This window comes from Neovison vison, chromosome 11 (genome assembly GCF_020171115.1).
Source record: "Neovison vison isolate M4711 chromosome 11, ASM_NN_V1, whole genome shotgun sequence".
Classification (NCBI taxonomy): domain Eukaryota; kingdom Metazoa; phylum Chordata; class Mammalia; order Carnivora; family Mustelidae; genus Neogale; species Neogale vison.
In genome coordinates this window covers 106436072-106453475 of record NC_058101.1, presented here as the reverse complement: position 1 = coordinate 106453475, position 17404 = coordinate 106436072, and the positions used below count along the sequence as shown (strand labels likewise).

The 17404-nt window shown below is 34.3% G+C and overlaps 1 protein-coding gene across 2 annotated transcripts in view; it reads left to right on the top strand.

The window, feature by feature from the left end:
- BANK1 (B cell scaffold protein with ankyrin repeats 1) overlaps positions 1-17404 on the top strand; it is a 268683-nt gene that overhangs the window by 79171 nt on the left and 172108 nt on the right. For both annotated transcript variants that reach the window (XM_044224400.1, XM_044224399.1), the window contains exon 6: positions 5165-5270. In XM_044224400.1, coding sequence (XP_044080335.1) covers positions 5165-5270 — 106 coding nt within the window. The remainder of the gene's footprint in view (positions 1-5164; positions 5271-17404) is intronic.

The following is a 17404-nucleotide window of genomic DNA, read 5'->3' as shown; positions in this document are numbered from 1 at the left end:
TAAGGGGGTACTGCTATGTAAATAGACTCTTCTCAAGGAATTGAGCTTTGTGTAATGAATATTTCCTGGTTTGTTTATATTTATTTTTCCGGTTAATTTTGTTCCTTTTTTTTTTGTATTTACTTAAACTTCTAATTATTAGAAATTATAGATGTGTATGTATTTGTAAGAAATAATAGAGATTATGTGTTTGGTTTTGGTTTGTGTTTTTCAAGGAATTGGTCCATTTCATTTAACTTGTCAAAATTATGTGTGTGGACTTGTTTCTTGTACTTCCTTATTATCCTTTTGATGTCTGCAGGTTCTATAGTGATATCCCATGTTTCATTCATGATGTTTGTCATTTGTCATGACAATCTTTTTTTTCGTCAATCTTTCTAGAGGCTTGTCAGCTTTTTACTAATGTTTTAAGAGAATTATCTGTTATAGTGACTTTCTTCTATTTCATGTCTTCTATTTATTGATTTCTGCATTATATTTATAATTTTTTCCTTCTACTTGCTTTGAGTTTGTCCTTTTTTTTTTTTTTTTTTAGTTTGTTGAAGTGGGAGCCCATCATATTTACCGATATTTTTTACTTATTATGTTCTTTCTTCCTTCATGTTCCAAGATTTTTTCTTCTATCATATTCTTACTGTTTAAAGAACTTCCTTTATCCATTATTATAGGGTACATCCACTGGCAATAGATTTCCTCTTTTCCTTCATTTGAGAATGTCATGATTTCTATGTCATTCCTAAAGGACGCTTGTGCTGGGCATAAGCTTCTTGGTTAATAGTTCTCTTCTTTTAATTTTTGGCAAATAGTGTGCCACTTCTTTCTACTACTACTACTACTGTGTTTCTGATTGTTTTTACCCTATAGAGTAAGGTTTTGTTTCTCATTCAAATTTTTTTCTTTGTCTTTAATATTCAGCAGTATAACTATAATGTTTCTTGAAATGACATTCTTTGGCTTTACTTTGTTTATGGTTTGTTCAGTTTCTTGAATCTGTAGGTTTATCTCTTGCTAAATCCAGGAAGTTATCAGCCATTATTTCTTTGTGTACTTTTTCATCCCTATCCTCTTTCTCCTCTTCTCCTGGGATTCTGATCACATGAAACTTAAATCTTTTATTATAATCTCACAGATCCCTGACACTGGTATTTTTTTGTCTGTCAGTCTTCTTTGTCTAAGTTGTTGAGGTTGAGTATCTTTTATTGTTCTATCTCCAAGTTCACTGATTCTTTCCTTTGCCCCTTGTATTATGCTGTTGAGCCCACTGACAGCATTTTGATTATTGTGTTTTTTAGTTCTAAAAATCACAATTGATTCTTTTCTATACCTTCTATTTCTTTGCTGAAACTTTGTATTTCCTTGCTGAGGCTTTTTTAAAAAAATTATTTCAAGAATTATTGTATTATCTTTTTGAAGCTTTTTATCATGACTGTTTTAATATCTTTTCCAGATGATTCTAAAATCTTTGTCCTCTTTGTGTTGACATTTATTGATTGTCTTATTTTATTCAGTTAGACATCTTCCTGGTTCTTGATATAAAAATTGATTTTCTATTAAAATGTGGACACTTTAGTTGTATTTAAGTAGAAGAAAAAGAAAATGCCATCTTCTCAGAGGTGGCATTCTGTGATTCTAAATATCTTTTAAAACAGATACTTTATATATTTTTCTCTTTTAAAAAAATACTTATTATAATAAAGTTGTTTATCAGGAATAACAATATATGTATCTGTATATATATATATATATATATAATGCTTCAGATTCATATAGAGTCGTGATTTATAAATATGTATGTGAATTTTTTTTTAAAGTACATTAATCAATCCCACATTTCCTTGCATGACACTAAAAGAATTCTGGAAAAAGTCATATATTTATTTCATATGTACAAAGTTGTTATCCTTTTTTAAAATATCTTTCTGTCTATCTCATTGTTTAGTTTTTTCTGAATTCTTTTTCTAATATTCTTGAATAGGTATAGATCTAAGCAAAAATACATATGTATATATATTTATATTATTCATATATAAGTAATCTTTCTTATAACCAAATACTAGTGTAAACATAATTTTATCATTACATTCTAATTTTCACATCAAGTTGTTCCTTACTAACTAAAATCTTAGAGTGGTTAAAGGTGTTGCTGAATAAATGTTAAACTACTCTATTTTAATCTCTATTTGAACAACCATTGTATCAACCTCATTAAGTATGTTTTGGGTTGCACAATTTATTTTAAGGAGAGGATTTTTTTTTACAAGCAAAATTCACATCAGCTTTGTTCATAACAGCCAAAAATGAAAAAAAAACCCAAATGTTCTCTAACTGGTAAACAGATTAGCAAACTGCAGAGCACCCATGACATAAAGAAATACTACTCGACAACAGAAATGAGCATTCTTTTTTTTTTCTTTTATTTTACTTTATTTCTTTTCAGTGTTCCAGAATTCACTGTTTATGCACCACACCCAGTGTTCCATTCAATACGTGCCTCCACAATACCCACCACCAGGCTCACCCAACCTCCTACCCTTCTCCACTCCAAAACCCCGTTTGTTTCTCAGAGTCCACAGTCTTTCATGGTTTGTCTCCCCATTTTCAAATTTCAATGTCAGTGTTTAGAAAGGTTGCCTATTTGGGTCCTTGAAATTTAGAAATTAGCATAACTGCTCATATCGGATTTTTCTAGTTAGGATATCTTCTAGCAAGAAATCCTTTAAGGATCATTTTTAATAGCCATTTCTGTGATTTTTCACATGTTTGTTTGTGTCCTATACCATTTTTTTGTAGGCATAATACTAGTAACAGAAATTGTGAAATGGAAAATAGATATGATTCAACTAGTTACGATAGGCTGGAATATTAAAAGTTTCCTATATTTTTTCCTAATTAAATAATTGTCTACATGGTGAAGGTTTTTTCCTTCTTCTGATTTTAAAAACACTGCCACTGTATTTTAAAAAATTCAGTAGTATAAGCAGTAGCATTTCTCACATTAAAGTGTCACAGTGCCTTAGGGGAAGAAATGGTGCTTCTCAGATTCCTACTGGGAACTCTTGCCCTTTTGAATTCTCATCTGTGTCTCAGAATCTCAGAACTGGAAGGAATCTCAGAGTTGATCTTACGCCTAACTTATATGTGAGTGTGGTGACTCAATGACAACCAGTCTGTCCATATTAAATCTTGCACACTTTACGGAATAAATACCAAGTTTATCTCCTCACCTAGGAATATCACTAACTAGATAATAGTTTATTCAGAACTCTTGTGGCCAATGGCACAATTTTTAAAGAAAATTTATAAACTAATGTTATAGTTTTAATATTTTCATGGTCCCTTTCGTTAGTTCTTATAGCTAAGACATTCTTTTTGAGATTTAGTATACAGAAAGTGTAACTATATTGCCAGTAATGTAAATAAGTTTAATTTAATCCACATAATAAACATTTCCATGTTAATTTTTATAGGCCTTAAACAACTCCTCGTTGCTCACAGAATGAATTATAAACTTTTTATTTCATATAAAAAATGCTTTTTGAAAGGCCCACTTCCTTCTCTCTCATTCTTCTGCAGTTGTATGGAAATTCGTAAAACCCTTAACTGGACCATGCTTTATGATAACTCCATGACAATATGTGATTTGTTCCTTTAGTCCGGAATGCTCCTTATATGCGCGGCAATCTGAGTTTAGCTCATCTCGCCTACAAAGCCATTTCTAACCTTTTCATCCCGTGTGAAATTGAGCCACCTCCCTTTTGCCTGCACTGTACTTGACCCATGAAGATTTTCTATCATCGTACATTGAACTCAATTCATTACCCATATACGTAATTAGATGACCATGAATTTCTTGAAGGCAGGGCTTATTGTTGAATCTCTCTTCCCTTTTAAAAAAAATGCTCTAGGGCTAATGGTCTCACATAGTCCATAACCATAGCATTAAGAAGATTAATGTTGGTTTTGCTTAGCATTCTATTCTAAATTGAGAAGACTTTCTAAGTTGAGAAGACTAATGTTGGTTTTGCTTAGCATTCTATTCTAAGTTGAGAAGACTTTCATCCTCTCTCTACACTTTTGAGGAGGACTTTTAAAAATCCAGAGAAGCCCAAACCACTTTGTTACTGAAAGCATGCAGATTTATTGAAAGAAACAGAGTAAGAAAATATCTTTTTTTTTCTTTCAATCCAGTCATTTAATTTCTGTGACTAGGTATTGGAAATAAGTCTAATTTTATTCGGAAATCATACAGAAACCTTAATTAGGAATTTTTGTTCCACAAACCTCTCTCTACTTGGTGGCTTTGCTGATTAGCCCACCTTCTCAGATATAGTTATCCAGGTCTCAAGCCAAATTGGTCATAGCCATAGCTCACAAAAAACAATTTTAAAGGAATGGTGGGTCTGTAATAGGCTTGTCACGGGTAGTATGATTCTACATGGCTCATCTCCCAAATGCTCAGTTTAGGGAAATAGAGTCAACATATAGCTTATTCTATAGCTGGGAGCAGGGGGAGACCAAGATAAATATCCCCCCTCACTTTAACACAGAAGTGAAATAATCTATTTAAAACTATACCATTTCTGATCCTTAGGTTGAAGAACCAGACTCATCATTTTATTACTTCATTTATTAAAATGTAACATGTATTTTAACAGAATTTATTTTTGAAACAAATTCCAGTGTTATCATTGATCTGCTGTAAAGCTTTATTAAAATTAGTAAGTATTTAAATAAAATTATTCATCCAGGCACAAAGGTTTTTATTTATTGCATCTATCTTTCCATTTGTTTTAATAACTGATTTTTAGAGGCACCTGGGTGGCTCAGTTGGTTAGGTGTCTGCCTTCAGCTCAGATCATGATCCTGAGTCTACCCTTCCCCCTGCTCAATGGGGAGTCTGCTTCTTCCTTTCTCTCCACTCCTCCCTCAGCTTGTGCGCTCTCTCTCTCTCTCTCTCTCAAATGAATAAATAAAATCTTTTTAAAAAAAGTAACCAAGTTTTAGTCAAGCCCCTAATGTTTTGTACTTTTCAAAAGAGGGGCCAGTTTTATTAGATAGATTAACCAACATTTACCCCAGCTAATAATCTTTATTATGTTGCACTACGATGAGTTCCTATGTAAATAACTGAACTAATAAAAATTTCTTTTTCATCTGAAAACAGAAAGACATTGATGAACTTGATGATATTCTTACATCCATATTCAAACACGAGATACCATATTATGAGTTTCGATCGTTCCAACCTGAAATCAACCCCCAAAAAGAACGTGAGTATTTTCCAACTGCATCAATTATTCACACACTATAACTATTTAATAAATATTATAGCCAATAATATAGCTGGCTGCATTGCTGATTAAATGTTTTAGACAATTCCCATCCCCTGGCAAGAGAGCATATTTGTAATAAACTTCTAGAGGTCCATTTGGTAAATTGTTTTATCATGAGCCCCAAAAATGTGCCTAACTTTTAAAATCAGCAAACCTGATTCCTGTTGTTATTCTAAGGAAATTTTTAGACAATTGATAATGGAGATTGTTCATCACAGATTTATTTATAATTACTTAAAGTAGAAATAACTTAATTGAGGTAATTGATTAAATAAATTTGGGGACATTCATTAATGCAACATCATAAACAAATTTTATTATGAATTGATTTGCTGGCTGGAGTGATGCTTTGATATGTAATTAATTGAATAAAAGCAGGGTACATAGCAGTAGATGGAGTGTCATCTGCTTTAAACAGTATATAGGTTTAGTAGTATATATGTATCTGTATATATACATATTATATATATGATAGTATATATAGTTTATATATAAATATAGTTTATATATAAATAAATATAGTGTGGGGTGTGTGTGTGTGTGTGTGGTTTGGACAAACATGCACCTGTTAACAATAGTTATGCAATTGCAGGTATTACGTCTTTTTTCCATTTTACTTAATCTGTGTTTTCCACAATAACTGTGTTGTTTGTGTCATAAAAAGAAATATATATACCTATCAAGAAAAATTATAGAGGTGCTACTACAAGAAAAATCATACTTCTAAATTTTATCATGAGCTCAGCGGTATATTTTCAAAATCTCCTGTTCCTACATAGTTTGTTGACAACTGTTTATAATTTGGTTATATTCCCACTGTGTGCCAAACACTATCATAGAGATGTAATGGTGAGTAAGACAGGCATGAAGCTAAAGAATATGAGAGGTCGACTATAGGTATACTCTAGGACTATTTAGCAGAGGCTTTTTCTGTAGGATTTCTGTACTATTTGAAGCAGTTTTATCCTCAGGCTGGCAAGCCTCAGGGAAGCAGGAAGAAAAGAATAGGAATCTAAAGTCACAGCCTATTGTGATTTACCTAGATGTGCAAGAACCTGTAAGATGTTTACATTATGAGTTTACATTACATGGAAAGGTTAATAATGGGCTAGTTTTGAAAAAGGAATCCGGTGAGAGTGATAAAAATGTATTTTCCATATACATTTTAACAATGTATATATAACTCACTAAGATTAGAAATTAAGTTAGGGTAGAAAGGACCATAATTTGATTTCTCACTTGAGACACTCATCATTTGACTGGGAAACAAGATAATATATGTCATAATAGAAAGAAACAATGCACTAAACTCTATGGAATTTATTATATCAATATTATAATTTAAAAAAAAAACTGCATTCTTTTTCAGGATATGCTTCATAAAGGAGGTAGGATTTTACCTATGTCCTGAATGATGTGTTCCCCTAAGGAAAGGGAAAGGAAACAGAAATTCTAGACAAGAGAAAGTGCATTGAAAAATATGAGGATGGAACTATTACCCAATTTTTCAGATTTCTTCAGCATTGCATTTATTTAGGCTTGTGGAATAAGAATTGTGGCTTTAGAGAGAACAGAATGGTCTCTCGTTTATATGCGTTAAGAATTCTAGCTAAGGGGCTCCTGGGTGGCTCAGTGGGTTAAGCCACTGCCTTCGGCTCAGGTCATGATCTCAGGATTCTGGGATCGAGTCCCACATCGGGCTCTCTGCTCAGCAGGGAGCCTGCTTCCTCCTCTCTCTCTGCCTGCCTCTCTGCCTACTTGTGATCTCTGTCAAATAAATAAATAAAATCTTTAAAAAAAAAAAAAGAATTCTAGCTAAGTTTAAAAGTGCTTCTCAGTATCTTGTTTAGGTTACAGAATATGAGTTTTATTTTTTTAATTTTTTAAAAGATTTTATTTATTTATTTGACAGACAGAGATCACAAGTAGGCAGAGACGCAGGCCGCAGGCCAAGAGAGAGAGGGAAGCAGGCTCCCTGCTGAGCAGAGAGCCCTATCCAGGCCTCAGGACCCTGAGATCATAACCTAAGCCGAAAGCAGAAGCTTAACCCACAGCCACCCAGGCAGGCACCCTAGAATATGAATTTTAGAGTTGGAAAGGATGGAAGAGCTCTGGTCCTTTATTTTCATAGAAAAAGAATTCTGGATGTGTTAAATCAGAGCTCCTGATACTGTGAATACAGTTAAGCTTCCACTTTTCTAACAAACCTCCAGGTAAAGCTGATGCTTGCCAGTCTCAGATCTTTCACTTAATATCAAGTATTTAGAGCAGTGGTTCTCAGACTTGGTGCACATTATAATTAGCTCTGGAGCTTTAGAGCATTTGATGCCTAAACCACGCCCCTTTCCCCCAACAATGAAGAATCTGGGAGTGGGTCGTAGCTTTCAGTATTTTTTAAAGTTTTCCAGGTGATTCCAGTGGGTGGCCAAGTTTATCAGCCCCTGTTTCTTCAACATATTACAGATTTCTACAGCAAAATCATTCTTCGTACTGACCTTTGGCATAGAGAAAATACTATTTTTCTCAGGTCAGAAAATTAGTAGTATAAGAAAGTTTTGAACCATTGCTAGAATATAATGATCATTACATGTTTGAAAAGATTTTTATAAAACAATTACAATTTTAAAAAGAAGTTAAAAATGCAAAGTTCAATATAATCTGGGTAATTCATTCAGAAACCTCATTGCTGGGTATTGTTAGATGACAGAAGCTATGAAGCCTATAACAGGAGAAAACAACCATCATAACATCAGGCTTTCATTTCTAGTGGAAGTACAAAATAACAAAATACAAATCACAGAACAAAAATACACAAGATAGACATGAATATGAGTGAACTCGTGTTTTGCTTGCCTCCTTGACCTCATAATCTTGAATTAGTGTCAGCTTCAAAAAGCTGGTCTTGAAGACCTTGCACCTGTATTTTCATAGTGTTCAAGTTAAACTGATGATAAGATTTGAGAAGCCTTTATACACAAAGTGGAATTAATTGAGCAAGAGAATTTGGGAAAGAAATAGTAGGTTGTTAAGGAAGTTCTATAGAAACATTTCTAGAGATGCACTGATAAGTAAATTCAGCAAACAATGAACCAGGTATAACTCCAGATTCTACCCCTGAAGACAGTTCTATAATTATTTGGTGAAATGTTTTATTTATTAAATATTTATTATTTATTACTCTATATTTTAGCTGAAATAAATTGGAGGTTAGGACACTTTGTGGAGAAGATAGTCATAGGGAATTGGTAGGGTATACTCGGGTATTAACCCACCCTCAGGGTGAGCCATGGAATTACATACAAATACCCATGGTTCTTTAAAAATATGATGCTAAATGCTATATTAATCAAACTGCTATATCATTGTTCCATCCTCTTTTCCAGTTGACTTCGGTTAATTTTGGGCTTAGTTTCCCCTTGCTTCATTTATTGTAAGTAAAATGCTATTCCATATCACTATGCCCTGGCCATTTTCACTCCTGTCTACCAATAAATTTCCTTATTTGACTTTTTTCCCCTAGGCAAGCAGCACTGAGATATGGAATTATAGAGATAAGATAGAAATTATATAAGAAACCGTATCTACTTTAGTGTTTTCTTACCCTGTAATGCTTTATTATTGACTTAAAAATAACATTTTTCATAGGAAAAAATTCTCCCTAGTAAAATAATAAAAGATTTCTAAATGAACTTGATATGGTAGTGGAACATAGGACTTTTGAACACAACAGTCATAGAAATAATTCATGTACAACATTCCAGTATATGAATCACTGGGGATTGTGAAATCAATACAGGGTATTTTACCAGGAAGTTTCCTACTGATACACAAGATATTAGAGTAAGAAGTATCCGAGTACATTCTTTTTTTTTTTTTTTTCGTATTTATTTATTTTCAACATAACAGTATCGTTATTTTTTCACCACACCCAGTGCTCCATGCAAGCCGGGCCCTCTATAATACCTACCACCTGGTACCCCAACCTCCCACCCCCCCGCCACTTCAAACCCCTCAGATTGTTTTTCAGAGTCCATAGTCTCTCATGGTTCACCTCCGAGTACATTCTTAAAGTAAGCGTGAGTGATTTATGAGTGAATTCTGTTTTGGTTGTTGATTTGGTACAGGCCGTTGTGAAATCGGTTTGTAGGTGACTGATGGTAGGGTGGTGGGGCCAAGCAGCTCTGCTGCCAGACACCATTGTCTTAGCCCCTCTGCAACTCTTCCCTGTTCTGAACTTCAAGCCCTCTTCTGCAGAGTCTTAGGAAAGACTTGCTATAGCAGATACATAAACTTCCCTAACTTCAGAACCCTTCCAAAGACTGTAATGAAGATTACATGCTTGTAATAGGAAAAAATAAATAGCTGGCTTGTTTTTAAAAGAGGATACAGTTGCTGGTACCAATTTATAATTCCACCAGTAGTGTTATGCTCCACATCTTTTCTATATCAAGAATTGCAAGGGAGTTTATTTTTGCCATCTGACAGGTGTGAAATGATATATCAGTCTTTAATTAATATTGTTATTATTAATATAATCATGCATCTTTTCTTTTGTTATTTACAATTTTATTTTTCTTCAGTGAATTTCCATTTAATAGAGTTCATGTATTTCTATTGGTTGCTATGTTTTTCTTAATTGAATTGGGGATTTTTTTTTCAGTTTATATTCTTTTTTTTTAAGATTTTATTTATTATTTATTAGAGAGAGAGAGAGAGATATCACAAGTAGACAGAGAAGCAGGCAGAGAGAGAGGGGGAAGCAGGCTCCCTGCCAAGCAGAGAGCCCGATGTAGGGCTCAATCCCAGGACCTTGAGACCGTGACCTGAGCCGAAGGCAGAGGCTTAACCCACTGAGCCACCCAGGCGCCCCTATATTCTTTATAGTAGCTATTTGTTAGTTCTCTACATTGCAAATATCTACTTAATTGATTGCTTGTTTTTTAGTTTGTATGGTGTTTTATGTAAGCATATAATTAAGTTCATTATAGAATTTGTTTCTATTAGAACTCATCCCCACCTCACTCTTAAAATTATCTTTTTCTTCTTCCTCCTTTATTTGTCCTTTGATATTAAGGATCAGCTTGTCAAATTCTATTAAAAACTCTAATAAAGGGGTGGCTGAGTGGCTTAGTTGGTTAGGTGGCTTGCCTTTGGATCAGGCCATGATCTGAGGATCCTGGGATCAAACCCCACATAGGGTTCTCTGCTCAGTGGGAAGTCTTTCTCCCTCCCCTTCCCTCCATCCATGCTGTCCCTCTCTCTCTCCCAAATAATTAAATAAAATATTTTTTAAAGTTCTAATAAAATTGAAGTAAAGCTCTAAGTTAATTTTGTAAAAATTACCACTTTTTTGCATACTTAACTCTCTCTGATCATATGCATGTAACTTTATTTATTTGGGTGTTTTTATTATATACTTCAAAAGTATTATATTTTTATAAAATCCTTAAAAACCTTTATTAGGTTTATTTCTGATTATTTTATGGTTTTGATATCATCAAAAATGTTACTTTAAAATTGTGATTTTTAATTATTTTTGACTCTTCCTTTCCTTGATACCCATGGGATTGAGCCATGTATCTTATAACATATCATAGCTCTGTATGGAAAGAGGAGTTTTTGCAAATGAGGAATTACTATTCCAATTCCCTAAGAAGAAAATTAGGAACAGATAGAATCAACATCAGGGATATTTTACAAAAACATTTTTAATTGAATATTTTCCCAAAATATAAATTTTGCAAAACATGAAGTTATATGGACCTTTTCAGTTTTCTTTTTAAAATTTAATTCTTTTATTTGAGCATAGTTGACACACAATGTTACATTAGTTTCAGGTGTACAACATAGTGATTCAACAAATTTGTGCATTATGCTGTGTTCACAAGTGTAGTTACCATCTGTCTGGATACATTGCTATTACAATACACTGACTATATTCCTTATGCTACACTGTATTCATTCCATAACTTGGAAACCTGTATTCGTTTTGATTATAAATCACTTGAGAAGAAAATAAAAAACAATAAAAAGTCAATCTGAAAGGAAAATAAATGGTTAAGATTATTCCTTATTTTGGGATAAGTAGTAATGGTGGTAGGAAAAAAATACAATCATGTAATATCACTTTAAATTAGTTACAAACACATCACTGTTTAGTAAATACACTACATTAGGGACAGATTTACACATAAATCTGGATTTATTCCCAGTCCTGTAAGTGTTTCTAGTACTCAATAAACATTTGCCACATTAATTAATCTGTTAATGACAACCAAGTTAACTACAGAAGAACATCAATAAGACCGTAGTCAGCAATCCATATAGACTATAATATTTGAGCTCCAAAAATAAAAGAGCTCTTCTTTGTAGGAATATAAGGCAGCAATTTTAATGTCATTATTTTGTCTTTTCTCTTCTTTTCTATCTCAATCTGTGGTATCAGCCATGAGCAGAATGAAAAAAAAAAAAATGGCATATGAGCTTTCTAAATATATTGCTTGAATTCTCTGTGCTCAGAAACCCAAAACACATATGCTCATCTTCTCTGGACTCACACACAAAAAAATATATGGCTTTTTAGGGTCAAAAATAATAAGTTTAAATCTGTAAATTTATCATAGGGTTAGGGAAAAAAAACATAAACATTGTCCATTAGTAACTGGTAGTAACTGGTAGTAACAGGAAAGAGGCTCTGTAATATCCATTTTATTAAGAAATGCAAACATGGGTTAGCCTCAGTCATACATACACACACACAATGAAAATGGACTTTTTTTTTTAATTAAAGGTTGAATAAGTTATTACTTAAGGAACTCCTCTTACTTTTTCAGCTGCTGTGCAGTAGTAATCCTAAACCTGGAGTTTCTGTCTTCTGAGATTCTTGACAGGTCCAGAACCCACCCCCAGCACTAATCTATTATTAACCTCTCTCCAAATATCTTTCACTTCTGAAAGCGACTCATTTGCTCTCGAGATTCTACCATTACCAAATAGTTGCAGAAGATCTTTGTAGTGTCACTGCAGGTCTAAAGACTCATCGTACTACTCAGAGAAGGATAGTAATTCAAAGACTCAGAAGAACTTGTTTTTATGTCTTGTTTCTATAGATTATGGTTTACCAAAACCACTATGGTCATTTTCCTCATGTAATTAGTCAGGATGCACCAGAGAAACAGAACCAATAGGATGTGTTAAGAGAGACAAAGAGACAGAAGGAGGTTTACTTTAAGGAACTGGCCCGTGTGATTGTGGAGCAGGCAATTCTGAAACATGGAGGTCATGCCAACAGGCTGAAAATCTCAGGAGTAGATTTTGTTGCCTTGAGTCCAAAGGCGGTCTGGAAACCAAATTTCTTCCTCTTTGGGGATCGTTGGTCTTTTCTCCTACAGCCTTCAGCTGATTGGATGAGGCCACTCCCATGACAGAGGTGGATTCTCAGAGTCTACTGATTTAAATGTTAATCATATCTACAGTATACTTTCATAGTTACAGCTAGACTTATATTTGACTAAACAACTGGGTACCATATCCATAGGTGACACTTAAAAATAACAATCACACTTAACCATCATTCTATTGTTTAGAGGTGAGCAGCTCTAAACAACTGTAATTTAGCCCCACACCTCTTGGGACCCCTAGCAATCAGTTTGAACAATGGCTGCTCAATTGATTTGTAAAGCAACTGTAACCTAGTAGCTGGAAAATCTCCTAAAATCTCCTATCCTACTTAATAGACTGAGGATATGTTGATAGTGTGGTTAATAATTTGAATTCATGTAAATCCTTGATCAAGGAAAAATAGATATTGCTTAGAATGTTAAGACATACTGAATTATAGAGCTATTACTACCTTCCTGTTTCATGAGGTTGCCTTTTGAGTTAACATTTCCTGCTTAGTATAATAAGCTAAATTATCCCTAAAGAAATTCATGTCCTAATTCCCAGATCTGTAATTAAGTTACCTTACATGGCAAAAATATATCTGGAGCCCTTTTTCAGAATATTTTCTCATCTAAAAAAAATCATCTCAGAATATTTGCTCTTTCCCAAAACAAGTTTCCTGCAGTGACCCAGGAGCTAAGTTTATAGCCAATATGCTCAACTCAAAGACCCATATGTGTAATTTGACTTACTGCTCTGTAACTTACTATGGCAGCCATTCCATCAACACCCATACCTGTACCTCTTCATGGCCATCATTGTCACCTTCCTTAATGGGTTTCTCTTTCTCTTACCTTGTAGCTTTGTAGCCATAAACCTGAATGTTATTTTTTTTATTGTGTTATGTTAGTGAACATACAGTCCATCATTAGTTTTTGATGTAGTGTTCCATGATTCATTGTTTGTATATAGCACCCAGTGCTCCATGCAGTATCTGTCATCCTTAATAGCAATCACCTGGATGTTATCTTAAATTCACCTCTTTCCTTCAGAGCCAGCCGACTCAGTCATCAAGTCCTATTAACTTTTCTTTTGAAGTGTCCGACATTTCTGTCCTTCCTTGTCCATTCCAGTGTGACTCCACTCTAATTCAGACCATCAGTTATTTCTCCTTGCTCCTGAGAAAGTCTTCTAGCAGGGTTTTCTAACATATTTCATTTTCTATCTTACATTTGGGTGCTCCCCTAAATATTCTTACATTCCATTTTTATCCTGTCCCTATATTATGTATGATGGTGCTCCCAAAGTCATCTTAAGCTCTAACCAGTAATTTTATTGTTCCCAATACTACCCAAATTTTCCTCCTTGCTTTAGCTCATTTTTTTTTAAGATTTTATTTATTTATTTGACAGAGATCACAAGTAGGCAGAGAGACAGGCAGAGAATGAGAGAGGGAAGCAAGCTCCCTGCTGAGCAGAGAGCCTGATGCAGGGCTCGATCCCAGGACCCTGGGATCATGACCTGAGCCAAGGGCAGAGGCTTTAACCCACTGAGCCACACAGGCACCCCTTTAGTTCATTTTTATTTTCAAAATTATTTAACATTTTTAAATAAATCATTTGCTTAAGACTATAAAATCTGAGAATTGCTGAATATTCCTTAGTACTGAAATCAAACATCCTTACCTGATATGTTGGTTTACTGCCTGGTGGTGCATATCGCTTGGATTTCCATGGGAGACCCATACAAAAGCTAGTGGGTGGTTTTCTTCCTGTAAGTCATGGCCTCATGGAAAGTGTTCAGCTCTCTGATCTTAGCTTCACCCGTCATGTTTCCTTACTTATGTTGTTCTAGATTTCCTGACCCTTTCTAAGTTCTTTCCTGGCTGCTGCTTAGGTTCTTAGTTTGTTTTTGCTGTTGTTGTTGTTTGTTTCTTTGTTTTTGTTTTTTTGTTTGTTTGTTTTTGTTTTACTGTCAAGATTCAGCAGAGACAAAGTTAGTAGTTTTCAAAAGTCTTTTTTAAATGAACAGAGAGGAAAAGAATACAGTCACACTTCTATAGAAATAACATTTCTAGAGATTTCTTAATTTAAACAGAGAGTAGCCACAGACTGGCCAGATTAGTTGAACTTGGAGTAGCCCCACTCTTTTTATTACTTCATCACTGTCTGAGTTAGATAGTGGAGAATGGATAATAAACCTACTCGAATGCTGTAAGATTTAACTTTAACTGATACTATTATAAGAACTGCTAACAAAGACTATATGTCTTCCTTTGTTTCCTAACATCAACTCCAGGCTTGCGGTCCAAATTCCAGGCTATTTATTGTGGCTTCACGGATTACTTCATTCTTGTTTTACATGCTGCCATTCCTGGCCACTGTCTTGGATAAGAAGCTGTTTTACAGTGTGTCCCCAAATACTCTTTCTCTGGGATCAGACCGTCTTGCATCAGTCTGCTGCATCCCTGTTCTGCTGCTCTGTTATCACTCATTCTGACACTACATGGCTGCAATTTCTCTTTTTCAACTCAATTCATTCATTAGGTGTCATATTTTCCTCCCTTTCTCATCCTCCTTTCTCTTTTCCTCTTTCTTCTCTTCTTATTACTACTGTTGCTAATTTTATGGTGGATTCTATCTGAGGGTATTCTGTGAACAATGAACTGTCTATGGATTCAAGATTACATGCTCCATTCATTTCTCATGCTTCTTGTCAGTTGATCATTCATATATTTTGCATGCCAGAACAGCAATCTTCCAGAACTTTATTTTTATAGCTTTATAAATTCCCAATCTTAAGCATTTAATTACAATAAACTATACAGTACCTAACCAAAATCAAAAAGACCTACAATCACTCAAAGGAATTTATATTATCTGAGAAAAACAGAGTAAGGATTCACTTTCATCCTAGATTTTCCCTATTATTTTGCGTAAGTCTGGCAAGTAGGAAAATAAACAAAACAGAGTCAAGGCACTAGGACTGTTCTTTCTGCATCTAGGGTGGTTGCTAGTATGGGTTCTAACCATGCCCAGTTTGGATTTTAACCTTGTAAGCCCTAAACATGGAGACAAGCAGGAGAATGTCTCAGAAATCATGGGCTGAAATGTTCACAGCTTCCTCCTCCAGCCTGGCCTCACTCTGAGAAGCAACACACAAGACTGCACCCAGAGATTCCTTAACAGTGTGGAAGAAAGAAAAGAAGGCACCTTACTTTTGAAAATGCCCAGCCATGTTGCAACAAGAAGCAAATGTCGAACTCTTTCTCCACAAAGGAAAAGGGGCCTTTAGATTTCTTTACAATGCAATTGATTCTTATTGTTCATGGTAGTTATGTTACATAAAGTCTCTGAATAGAGAATACTGAACATTGCTCAAGGAGAAATATAGGATTAGCTTCCTGCAAACCTCTGGTCACATTTTTGTCAGTCCATTAATATATAACCTCATTTTATGCATGTTTCCGTTTAAAAACCCAGCATTTAATATGTATTTTTGAGTCACTGATATAGAACTCACCAACAATGTCATTATAATTCATGCCTGAACAAAATTTATCTAACACACTTATTTTCTTCTTAAAATGGATCACAGCCTTCTTGTGCTTGGGAACACCAGACAGCACCTCTGTGCTATGCCAGGGGGTCACTTTGTAAACAACTGATCACCACACCACCAACAACAAAAAAACTCACAAAAATAGAAAATGTGAAAACGTGACACTACATAGACCACAAAGAGGACATTTGCTATAAGTATGAGAATTGAAATAAGAAAGCAGGTTGTTGTCTTGTTTGACCTCAGCTGGGAACATGCAGTCAGATTTTTTACTGCTCTGCACATGTCTACAAATGACCACAAAAGGGCCACAGGTTTTGATTGGGAGGGAACAAATAAATTTTTATGAGTAGGAAAATTTGAAAATATGAAATTATGAGTAGTGAGGATCAATAGTACTTGTTTGTATGAAAGAATACATTAGACCTAGGTTTAATAGCTTATTGGTTAGATGTCATCATTTTCATTTAAACATTGAGAAAACTGAGACACAAAATTCAAGTAACTTGTCCAAATTACACCATTAGTAAATGCTGGAGTTGGAATTCCATCTATCCAATCTGGTTCCAAAGCTTTTATGTTTAAGCACTAACTGTACAATATTGCCTCTCAAAATAAACAAGTATTAAGTTTTAGAATTGCAAGGTTTATAATAATAAAAGTCATTATTTTGAACATTATTTATTAAGATGAAACCAGAATTCATTTGAATATAATGTTGATTGGGAATTTAACCATTTTTATTAAAACACTTCTAAAATGGCTCAGTGGGTTGGGCCGCTGCCTTTGGCTCAGGTCATGATCTCAGGGTCCTGGAATCGAGTCCCGCATCGGGCTCTCTGCTCTGCAGGGAGCCTGCTTCCTCCTCTCCCTCTCTCTGCCTGCCTCTCTGTCTGCTTGTGATCTCTGTCTGTCAAATAAATAAATAAAATCTTTAAAAAAAAAAAAAAACTTACATGAAGTTTCCTGAGACAGTTACAAGGGTCATACAAATTGGGTACAACTTTTAATATTTTCTCTTAAATATTTAATAGACTATTTTAGTAACAAGAATGTAATTAATGCAATTAATGCGGTGTAGTGTAATTAATGTAATTAATGAGGTGATTCCAAAATTGAGGCTAATA